The sequence below is a fragment of the Gekko japonicus genome, unplaced genomic scaffold (assembly GCF_001447785.1).
Source record: "Gekko japonicus isolate JY-2015 unplaced genomic scaffold, Gekko_japonicus_V1.1 scaffold3822, whole genome shotgun sequence".
Classification (NCBI taxonomy): domain Eukaryota; kingdom Metazoa; phylum Chordata; class Lepidosauria; order Squamata; family Gekkonidae; genus Gekko; species Gekko japonicus.
The window spans coordinates 67,048-78,899 of NW_015176088.1; the positions used below are offsets into that span (position 1 = coordinate 67,048).

The following is an 11,852-nucleotide window of genomic DNA, read 5'->3' on the forward strand; positions in this document are numbered from 1 at the left end:
GCCTGCAGTTCAGCATCTTAACCACTTGAGCCACCGCAGCTCAATGGGACTTACTCCCAAAGAGTGCCATATTCACAGTGTCTTGATGATATCTTTCCAGACCCATCAGTGCTCCCCTTTTAATTATTTTTTTTCCTTATCAAAGAGATGGTTTCAGCCTGATAGGGCCTAGGGAGCCAAACGCAGTTATCTCTTCCATGTATGTTTTGTTAAAGGAAGGGGGATGGGACCAGGGGCTCAAAGCATTAATGAGCCACTTGAAAGCAACTTGCCCGGACTGTGAACTTAATTAAGCTTCAAGTGTTGGTTAACAAAGCAAAGAGAGATACACCCCCCCCCCAAGCAACACACAGGCAGCCGTCTTTCTTCTAAAGAAGGCTTTGAAGTTTGGAAGGGCCCCTTCGTCCAGACAAGGTGCCGTGGAGGAGACAACTTGGCAGCAATATGCGAAGGGCCATTTGGTTTCTTGGCAGTCCGCTCGGGGTATAAGTAGCCAAGCGGAGCCCCTGAATTTGCGGCAAAGGAGCTCCAGGTATGATGCTGCTCTTCTGGCTTTTCTGGATCTCCGCTTTTCACGGTAAGGTTTCTTGCCTTTGTGATCCATGCGCAGTGAAGGGCTTCCCAAAGGATGCTGGCGCGCCACTGAGGCAGCTGCATTTGACACGAGACGGAAAGGGTGGCGGCAGGAATGTAAAATGGGAGGTTCCTTCAGCTCAGGTCCGGAATCAGATGAGAACTGCAAAGTGAACAGGGGTAAGTGAAATCAAGAGAGCTGGAGGAGCTCCCCTGCAAAATGATGGATCAGATTATTTATTTTTAATGTGTCTTATGCTGCCTCTTCCCAGTGCCTCTTGGAAGTTTCCCAAGGATTCTCCCACTGTGAATATTCACTGCCTTTCTTAGCAGTAGCAGAGTTCATCTATTGCAGCCAAGTCAACAAAACCTCTAGTGGCATCTTAAGGACTAGCCACTTGATTACGGTAAAAGGTAAAAGGCACTCTAGTGGCTCAGCTCCTGAGATGCGTTTCTTTCTTTCTTTCTTTCTTTCTTTCTTTCTTTCTTTCTTTCTTTCTTTCTTTCTTTCTCTCTCTCTCTCTCCCCCCCTCCCTCCCTCCTGAAGGGACGAAAGGGGGCTGCTTGGTGTGGCAAACATATCTTAAGCACCGGATTTGGGGAAAGGGGCAGAGTCTGCATGCCAGAGAGACCAAGTCGCCAGGAGTCAGGAGGGCTTCCTCCGCGCCAGTCTCCGGGGCTTCAGGGAGGCAGCTGAGTTTACCCAATTTCTTTCTTTCTTTCTTTCTTTCTTTCGTCTCACCCTACCTGCTATATCTTTTAGAGTGCAAGGACAAAGTCTGTCTACATATGGTATCTGGCAATACCTCCCTAAAACCACCACTGATGGCAGAACACGAAAGCGTGCAAGCACGTACGCTCTGCGATGATGTGGGGCTGTTAAACATGACAGATACTTCGCAGTAGAGCCCGTGTCAAAAGTCCCCAACCTGCTTGGGGAGCATCTGCTGGCTGCGCGTTCCCTAAGTTCTTGCCTTTCAATGTCAAGAAATCTATGTTTAATAATAGCATAGGCTTGTTTAGGGAAGCTAGTATCAACTCTAAAAAGAACCCTGCATGATCAGAACAAAGATTTGTGTGGTCTCACGTCCTGTCTGTAACCTGCCAGCCAGGAAGATGGTGACCCCTCCCCTTTGGAATAAACTGGTACTCAGAGGTATGCTGCCTCTGGATATGGAAGCTCCATTTGGGCATCATAATCACTAATCCTCCATGAGTTTATCTTTGAAAGCCATCTGTGCCGATAGCCATCGCTACATCTTGTGGCAGAGAGTCCCAAATGGGAATCATGCCTTGTGTGAAGAACTATTTCCTCTTGTCTCTCCTGCCAATCGCTTGCATTGGCTGACCCTGAATTCTAGAAGATAAAAATAGGGCCAAGGCCGATGGTGCAAAACCAGGTAACAATATATTTTATTACTCAATTACATTTCCAGAAATTCACTCTGCTTTTCGCCAACAGGCTTCATCAAAACGCATAGGGAATTTTTGGAAATCTGAGTAATTAAGTATATTTTTACCTGATTTTTGCACCATTGGCCTTGGTCCTATTTTTATCTCATGTGAGTGGTGCAGCTCTTTATTTTCTTCACCCTAAATTATAGTCATACGGGGAGGTGGGGGGGGGAATGAATGATTTCTCACTGTGCTCTCCGTACTGTGCTTAATTTTATGAACCTCTTACTGTATGTGTGTGTCTTTGACATTCCCTGAAATGTACCCAGCACTGTGAGCACTGAAATCTGTCCCCCTCCCCCAGGCGTGGGATCTGCCAGTCGATCACACGAAGGGCGGAACCTCTTTGCCCAGCGAGGATGCTGCAAGCGCCAAACAAAGTACGTCTGCATTGGACAAGGTGAGTCGAGACGGGACACCAGATTCACACAGGAACGCCAAAAGCCTGCATGTGTGTGCATGCAGGAGAGGAAGAGCCCCCCCCCAATTACATTTGCGTTGCAAGATACGCAGAACACTAAATCTCCTTAAGAATCTCTGTGTTAAAAAAGAAAAAGAATCTCTGTGTGAAGTCGGCCTAGTTTGACGTAGTGGTGAAAAGCAGCAGGACTCTAATCTGGAGAACCGGGTTTGATTCCCCACTCCTCCACATGAAGCCAGCTGGGTGACCTTGGGTCAGTCACAAGTTCTCTCAGAGCTCTCTCAGCCCCACCAACCTCACAGGGTGACTGTTGTGGAAAGAGGAAAAGAAAGGCGATATCGCTTTGAGACTCCTTTGGGTAGTGAAGGCCAGGGTATAAAAACTCTTCTTCTCCTCCTCCTCCTCCTCTTCTTCTTTTAGGCTGCCCTCCCCTATAAAACAGGCCTCAGGGCAGCATACACAGGTCATTTCGTAGAAAAAGAGGTGCAGGAGCTTATTAGCATAACTCATTAGCATAACTTATTTGCATATGCCACACCCCCTGACGTCACCGGAAGTGTGTCAGAAGCAGGGGTCATTTCGTAGAAAAAGAGCTAGGGGGACTCATTAGCATAACTCATTATCATATGCCACACCCCCTGACATCAGGGGCCCAGCGGTGGACCTGCAAGGCCAGCGGGAGTGAGAGGAAGCCCCGCCAAGGCCCACCCTGGCCCCAGGCAGGCAGGGGTGGGGAGAGGCGGGGAGGAAGCAACTTACCCTCCCTCTTCTCCTGCCTCCTCCTGGCTGAATGAGGGCTGGAAGCAGGGGGCGGGGCTTCGTCATGTGCTCCGCCCCCTGCACCTCACCCGGGGGAACTGCGTTCCCCCGCGTTCCCCTCCGAAATGACCTCTGGTCAGAAGGCAACACCCACCGCTCAGGCGTCACTGGACTGTTTTGGATTGCTAGCTGTCTGGTGTAAAACGTTCTGGGGTAATAATTAATTGGTACGAAACAAGCTAGATCAAGGGGCTTTTGAAGCAGGAATCGCTGCCCTTTCATTGCAAAGGTTGTGCTTCTAACGTTACCAACACTGAGTCGGGAAATTCCTAGAGATTTGGGAGTGGAGCCGGGGAGGGCGCAGTTTGGGAACTGGAGGAGCCTCAGCGGGGTACGAGGCCACAGAGTGCAGTTTTGCTTGCCAGACTCCAAGGATAGAATTTATTTGTTTTCAGAGAAGCCAAGGATGCATCTTCAATTGATGTCCTTCTTTTCTTCTCCTGACCTGTATGGGACACCTAACTGTTCCCCAGTCTCCTGACCCTCTGTAGATCTCACCCTTCCTGTAATCAACCCATGTATGAAATCCTCTCTCTCACCCAAATGATGGTATATAGGGGAAAACAAGGAATCAGCCGGGTTAGGAATATTAGGTTTACTATTTCCAGAAATCAACCCTGACTGTTCCCTGGAAGGCCAGATAATGAAACTGAAGCTCAAATACTTTGGCCACCCAATGAGAAGGGAGCACTCCCTGGAGAAGACCCTGATGCTGGGAAAGACTGAAGGTCAAAGAAGACGGGGACGGCAAAGGATAAGATGGTCAGTCACTGTCACCGATGCAGTGAACATGAAATTGAGCAAACTTCAGAGGACGGCGGAAGTCAGGAGGGCCTGGCGTGAGGTGGTCCATGGGGTCGCGAAGAGTCGGACTCGACTGTGCGACTGAACAACAAAATTTCCCCCACTTGCAGTGGAAGAGGACTGGGCCTTCAAGAGAAAGTCTAGGTCCAATCCAATGTTCCCTCTAAGCTGTGGAGTCTTGTGAGCAAAAATTGCTGCTGGCATTAAAGCTGTGAGCAAGTTGATTTGGCTACTGTATAAATTAGTCTGCTCTGGAGCCCTCCTTCCTGAGCTAAGACAAAAATGTGGGAGCCAGAGGCTAAAAATCTGTGAGCTAGCTCACACTAACTCAGCTTAGAGGGAACACTGGTCCAATCCTGAGTGTTTTCCGTGTCCGTACCCTGTCTTTTTAAGAAGAAATGGTTGTGGGGCTTATCTCTGTCAATCTTATCTCTCTGAGGCCCTGGAGGAAGCAGGGAGAGAGGGTCCTTTTTTGACAGCGTCTCTGAGCTTTGCCAAAATTACAAACTTGCTTTTTGGGTTTCATCTCCACCCCCACCCCCAGACATCTCTGGTAGTCCAGCAAGCATCGATGTCGGCGTGTGCAGGACCCATTGTGGGGGTCCCCAGAGGATGACGTCCTACATTGCAGGGGTCCTTGGCCTCTCCAGGCAATTCTCGATGCTGGAGTTCCTTCAAACCAAGAAGGTAAGGACAACAGGATCTGCTAGCAGACGTAACCCACAGCTGGAATATCATTCTCTTGGCGGCACGGTGGAGAAAGGTTGAGGGTAGGATGCAGGAGAGTCAGGTTTTGAAATCCTTTTTGCTCTCTGAAACTCCTAACAGGAGTGAGGGCCGGATCCACATTTCCTTCCTTCCTTCCTTCCTTCCTTCCTTCCTTCCTTCCTTCCTTCCTTCCTTCCTTCCTCCCTCCCTCCCTCCCTCCCTCCCTCCCTTCTTTCTTTTTTTCTTTCTTTCTTTCTTTCTTTCTTCCTTCCTTCCTTCCTTCCTTCCTTCCTTCCTTCCTTTAATTTGTACCCCGCCCTCCCCACCAAGGCAGGCTCAGGGCAACTTACAGACAATATGTTAAAACAGTTAAAACTCCATATTTAAATAAAATCACAAACAATACAGAATAAAACATTTCATAGAGTGTTACTATAATTCATAACTGATGGCGGCGATTGCAGCATCCATGTAATCAGCTATCTCTGTAGTCTGATTTCATAAAGTGCCAGTATAATTCATATCCGATGGCGCCGATTGCAGCATCCTTATAATCAACTACCTCCGTAGTCTGGGTTTTGTCAGGCTATTGGTCATATCTTAAGTTGGTGTTGGCATTGCGGACAGGGCCTAGTTGTTAGAAGGGTGGCCCCTAATCGAAGGCCTGGTGGAAGAGCTCTGTTTTACAGGCCCTGTGGAACTGTAATAGGTCCCACAGGGCCCTGATGTCATCCGGGAGCCCATTCCACCAGTAAGGGGCCGCCACAGAGAAGGCCCTGGCCCCTCGTTGCAGATAGTCTGACTTCTTTTGGGCCTGGAAGGGCCAGATGATTTTGGGATCCTGATCTTAGGGCTCTCTGGGGAACATGTGGGGAAAGGCGGTTCCTTAGGTAGATAGGTCCCTGGCCATATAGGGCTTTAAAGGTCATTTCCTCCATTTCCAAATTCGGTATGCTATAGTATGCTATAGTTCGCCATCTGCACTTTATCGTTTGTATTTTATCTGCACTTTATATTTTCTTGTTAGAATTTTATCTGTTTTAATTGTAAATTATTATTGTACGCCACCTTGAGCCTGCTTGTCAGGCAAGGCGGGATAGAAATCGAAATAAATAAATTTCAGGTAGGAAACAGATGAGGCATGGGGTGGAACGCTGAAATCACTATGGATCATCTACTAAAATTATCTGACAGTAGATTTAGATTGTGGAACTCAGTGCTGGAAGAAACAGCAATAGTTGTTAGTCTGGATGTATTTGAAAGAGGAAATACACAAATTCATGGAGGAGGAAGAGGACCCTGAAGCTATTCCTTTCCCTTCCTTTTATCCAATGAAAGCTCTATGATGCATTGATCTTGAATTGTGAATAGTTGTTATGGGTCATTTATCACCCGGTAACTTTCTCCTGCCAACCCAAGCAACCTAAGCAAGATATTGCAAGTAGATAAATAGGTACTGCTTTGGTGGGAAGGTAACAGCATTCCGTGTGCCTTGGTGTTTAATCATGCTGGCCACATGACCATGAAAACGTCTTCGGACAGTGCTGGCTCTTCGGTGTGGAAACGGAGATGAGCACCACAACGCTAGAGTTGGATTCGACTGGCTTTCGAGCAAGGGAAACCTTTATCTTTACCTAGACAAAAGGAGTAAAAAAAATTGCAACTGCTAGAGGTATTTTGGATCCCTGTCAGCAAGTAAATATGTAACTAGGTCATCAGAATGAGCCTGCAAACACAGTGAAATATAACACCTCCTGAGGTTAGCATACAAAGGACACTCCCGAAGGATATGTGCAATTGTGTCAATCTCACCTAAAGAACGGGCAGACACCTTCAGAATAAAGTAAGCACCAATGCTTCCTCTAAGCTGTGGAGTCTTGTGAGCAAAAATTCTACTTTGTGAGCTACTGGCATGAAAATGGTGAGCGAGTGATTTGGCTACTGAGGTTTCAAGCCCCGATTTCCGCTCCCGCGGAATCGGGGCCCGGGGGAAACCCCACCCCCGCAAGCGCGTCACCAGGAAGTGACGTCAGACGCTGGGGCGGGGCCGCGCCATTTGAGGGGAAAACAAAGAGTTTTCCCCTCAAACGGCAGCCATTTAAGGGGAAAACTCTTTGTTTTCCCCTCAAATGGCGTGGCCCCGCCCCCAGCGTGCGACGTCACTTCCGGGTGACACACACGCGGGGGTGGGGTTTCCCCCGGGCCCCGATTCCGCGGGAGCGGAAACCGGGGCTCGAAAGTGGGGGGAATTCAGCCCCCCAGGGGAATTTGGCAGCCCTAGTGAGCCGGAGGCTAAAAAACTGTGAGCCAGCTCACACTAACCCAGTTTAAAGGGAACACTGGAACCTACCCCTCATAACTGCTGAGGAGCGAGCATTTAGTCTGGCCAGAATGAACGCCCATTCTGTAGCTATTAGCCGTAGAGCTTCCATGTTCAGGGGCAGTCTACCTCTGAACAGCAGGTGCTGGGGGGCAAATGAAAGGGGAGGCTGTGGCCTTCATGCCTCTCTTGTTGGCTCCCTGAAAATATCTGGCCAGTATCCTTTGGAAACAAAACGCTGGAATAAGGGGCAAATTAAGGCTCACCGGTGCCCTCAGCACTGACCAATCTTGGTGCCCTCCCTCCTTTCCACACTGACCCCCAGTCCATTTCAGTTGTTGACCTGTCTGACCAGGTATACAATGCAGGTTACAGCAATACAAAAATTTATTCCTATGATAACACAATATCCTGTACAAACGAAGCCAAGCTTGGGCTACATAAAGTTCTTTTCACCCTTTCCCCAACTTTGTGGTGCCCCCTTTGGCCCTGGTGCCCTAAGCACGTGCTCGGTCTGCTTCATGGTTAATCCGCCCCTGGCTGGAATAGACGGGCCCTTATTGTCGTCCCCTTGGACCTGTCCTAGCTTTTTATTCGGAGAGGCTCTTATTAAATACCTGGTGTCATAGATGCTACTCCGAGTTTGCAGAATGGCTGTTTTCTCCGAAGAACACTGCTGGATCGGAGCACTGACCCATCTAGACCAGCATCCTGTTCCACACAGTGACGAATCAGATTCCCTGGAGGGACAATCGACAAGGCATACCTGACCTGAAGAGCCCGGGCAAGCCCCATCTCATCAGATCTCGGAAGCTAAGCAGGGCCGACTCTGGCAAGTATTTGGATGGGAGACCTCCAAGGAATGCCAGGGCCGGGACGCAGAGGCAGGCAATATCAAACCGCCTCTCTGACATGTTTTATGCTCCAGTAGGGGTCGCCAGAAGTCACTATGACTTCCAGGCACGCAAGCTCATGCGCATGCACGTACGCAAAGATACCAAAACACACACACACACAAAACAACAGGGCATAGAGGCCAAGGCCCTCCCCTAGCACTGGGTTTCAGAGGTTTGCTGGCACTGAATATGGAGGTTCCCTTTGCTTACCATGGCTACAGGCAGTGTTCCCGCTAAGCTGAGTTAGTGTGAGGTAGCTCACAGTTTTTTAGCCTCCAGCTCATACATTTCTGTCTTAGCTCAGGAAGGATGGCTCCAGAGCAAACTAATCTGTGCAGTAGCCAGATCGCTTGCTCACAACTTTAATGCCAGTAGCTCACAAAGTAGAATTTTTGCTCATAAGACTCCACAGCTTAGAGGGAGCATTGGCTACAGTCACAGGAATGTTTGATGGAGCTCCCATTTGGATAACGGCCACTAATAAGGACGTGGAAAGAATTCAGTCTAATTTTCTTCGCAAGATTTTGGGCCTGCCCCTCAGACGTGGCTATGTGTTTAGAAACAAACGAAAGACTCCTTGAAACTAGAGTATGGATTATTGCCATTAGATTCTGGTTACACCTACTTTTTAAAAGAGATGACAATAGTCTTATTGCTCACATGTTAATGGAGTCCCAGTCTTCTATGTGGCTTTGTCATATCGAAGAAAAAACCCAATTCAGTTGGGCTTAATATTGGAGATCTATCTCTGCATACAGAAAAGTCAGCTTTTAGGCTGATTAGGCAAAGACTGGTTGACATTGAGAGGCAGGTTCTTGAGAGCCTTGCAGACGCTCACCCCTTAATTTAGGGTTTTTACCTTTTGGGCATAGGGCTGAATATCTAACCTGTTTAACGATCCCGGGGCAACGCAGAGCATATATGTTACCCAGATTTAATGTGTTGCCATCAGCAGTATTATATGGGAGACTCCAAAAAAAACCATTCAACAGTAGATCGTGTTCCTGCTGTAAGCAGGAGATAGAAACTTTTGAACATGCGTTTCTTTCATGTACTTTTTACTTGGACTCGCACCTTATATTTATTGAGCCCCGGTTGAGAAAGTATTCAGGGAAACCTGATCAATGTAAGATTTATTTTTTGCTGACGACAACCCAGAATAATGTAATAATTGAAACGGTTGCAAAATTTCTGTATGAAGCTTCAAGAAGGCATCGGGTATTCTTTGCAAAGTGAGTCGTATGTTCTGTATGTTATGCCAATAAAGGTTGATTCATCCAAGTCACATTCCATTCGACAGTAGATTGTGTTCCTGCTGTAAGCAGGAGTAAGAAACTTTTGAACATGCGTTTCTTTCATGTACTTTTTACTTGGACTCGCGCCTTATATTTATTGAGCCCCGGTTCAATGTAAGATTTATTTTTTGCTGACGACAACCCAGAATCATGTAATAATTGAAACGGTTGCAAAATTTCTGTATGAAGCTTCAAGAAGGCATCGGGTATTCTTTGCAAAGTGAGTCGTATGTTCTGTATGTTATGCCAATAAAGGTTGATTCATTCAAGTCACATTCCCCACCTCGTTTCTTCCTCTCTAACAACATGCAGCTTCAGGACAGGTTCTCGGAACCGCCACCATCTAACGAAGCCGACCGTTCCTGCCCGCTGGACCACCACTGTGAGCCCAGTAGCGTCCGGGTGGAGAACGTGCTTCTTCTCACGGGCATCCGGCAAGTGGAGGTGATCGAGGGCTGCCACTGCGCTCCGAGTCCAGCGGAGTGTCTCCGGTTGCCGTCCCTTAAAACCTTCTTCCCGGACTCCCCTCTAGAGAAGACCATCGATGTCGGCAAGTGCTCCGTCCCACTGCATTCTGAAGGTACCCAAACAAGAGGAGACCTGACTAGGTGGCATTTTGTCAGGCGCGGGGAAATGTTCGCAAACAAGAGCGCAAGGAGGGTGCTGGGATCGGTTTCACGACTGCCTTGGCTTATTGGGGGTTGGGGTTGGGCTTGGTCTTCTGTGGCCTTGCAGGATGCCGCCATTTGGCCCTTCTCATTACGCCCTCTTGGAGAGCCAATTTGGTGTCGCGGTGAAGAGCGCGGACTCTAATCTGGGAGAACCGGGTTGGATTCCCCACTCCTTTACATGCAGCTGCTGGGTGACCTTGATTCAGTCACACGTTCTCTCTGAGCTGTTCTCTCAAGGACAGTCCTCAAAAGGCCACTCTCAGCCCCACCTACGCCACAGGGTGTCTGTTGTGGGGAGGGGAAGGGAAAGGAGTTTGTGAGGCGCTCTGAGACTCCTTTGGGTAGTGAAGGGCAGAGTATAAATCCAATCTCTTCTTCTTCTTTTACCTCTGTTGTGGGGAGGGGAAGGGAAAGGAGTTTGTAAGCCGCTCTAAGACTCCTTTGGGTAGTGAAGGGCGGGGTATAAATCCAATCTCTTCTTCTCTCGCAGCCCCACCTCCCTCACAGGGTGTCTGTTGTGGGGAGGGGAAGGGAAAGGAGTTTGTAAGCCGCTCTGAGACCCCTTTGGGTAGTGAAGGGAGGGGTATAAATCCAATCTCTTCTCTTCTTCTTGGTGCCACAGAGATCTTGCCTCCTTCTAGCGAGTGGTCTCTGCAGGGTATTCCTGGCATGTGGGGCAACAAAGAAACATGTCTACCCACAAGGAACCTAGAATGAGGGTTGCCACCTCCAGGTAGATAAATTCCTGAAGATTTGGGGGGTGGGTCCTGAGGAGGGCGGGGTTTGGGGAGGGGAGGGACCCCGGCGGGGTACAGGGCCATAGAGCCCACCCTCCAACGCAGCCATTTTCTCCAGGGAGACTGATCTTAGTCAGCTGGAGACTGGGATGCCAGCCTCCAGGTGGGACCTGGGGACTTCCCAGGATTACAGCCCATCTACAGACCAGTGTTCCCTCTAAACTAAGTTAGTGTGAGGTAGCTCACAATTTTTTAGCCTCTGACTCACATATTTTTGTCTTCGCTCAGGATGGATGGCTTCAAAGCAAACTGATTTATGCAGTAGCCAAATAACTTGCTCACAACTTAAATGCCAGGAGCTCACAAAGTTGAATTTTTGCTCACAAGACTCCACAGCTTAGAGGGAGCACTGCTACAGACTACAGAGATCAGCTGAATGGCTTATAAGTACATGGCTTCTTTATGGAGGTGTTAAGGAATGGACGCAAAGCTCCTGAATCCTACTCAGTGTAGCTTTTCCAGCTACGGATTACCCAGCCGGACTCAACCGAAGGGTTACAGAAGTTTCTGCTGGTTAAGAGGACATTGCCAATTTTGTTTCTGGGAAACCGAGGGAAGCTAGTCTCCAGGTGGGGCCTGGGGATCCCCTGGAATTACAGCTCATCTCCAGACTACAGAGGTCAGTTCCCCCTGGAGGAAACTGATGTTTCGTAGGGTGGACTCCAGTCCTCCCCAGGCTGCACCCCCTCCCCCGACCTCCAGGAGTTTCCCAACCTTGATCTGGCAGCTGTACCCCCCCCAAATCCCCCACCACTGGCTTCCTGGGATCGGGAAACTCTAGCTGGAGATCTGGCAAGTGGCAACCAATGCTCCCTCTAAGCGGTGGAGTCTTGTGAGCAAAAATTCTACTTTGCAAGGTACTGGCATTAAGGTTGTGAGTGAGCAAGGGTCATTTCCTGCGGGAGCGTACAGGAGCGGAGCTCCAGCAGTAAGGAGCCCAGGGGGCGGGCACATGCAACAAGCCCCACTTCCTGCTTCCAGGAGCCCTCAGTCGGGTCACGAGGAGCAAGAAGCAGCCAGGTAAGTTGCAGAGGCCCCCCCTGGCCCGCCTTCAGGTACCAGCTCTCCCTCCTCTGTGAGGACAGATCTGCAC

At 49.0% G+C, this 11,852-nt stretch overlaps 1 protein-coding gene across 1 annotated transcript in view; it reads left to right on the plus strand.

Moving 5' to 3' along the window:
• The first annotated feature begins 695 nt into the window (after window positions 1–695).
• Window positions 696–11,852, plus strand: part of LOC107123487 — a 15,982-nt gene continuing 4,825 nt past the window's right edge. The window contains exons 1-4 of the mRNA XM_015426742.1: window positions 696–753; window positions 2,333–2,428; window positions 4,617–4,759; window positions 9,604–9,871. Of these exons, the coding sequence (XP_015282228.1) occupies window positions 696–753; window positions 2,333–2,428; window positions 4,617–4,759; window positions 9,604–9,871 (565 nt within the window). The remainder of the gene's footprint in view (window positions 754–2,332; window positions 2,429–4,616; window positions 4,760–9,603; window positions 9,872–11,852) is intronic.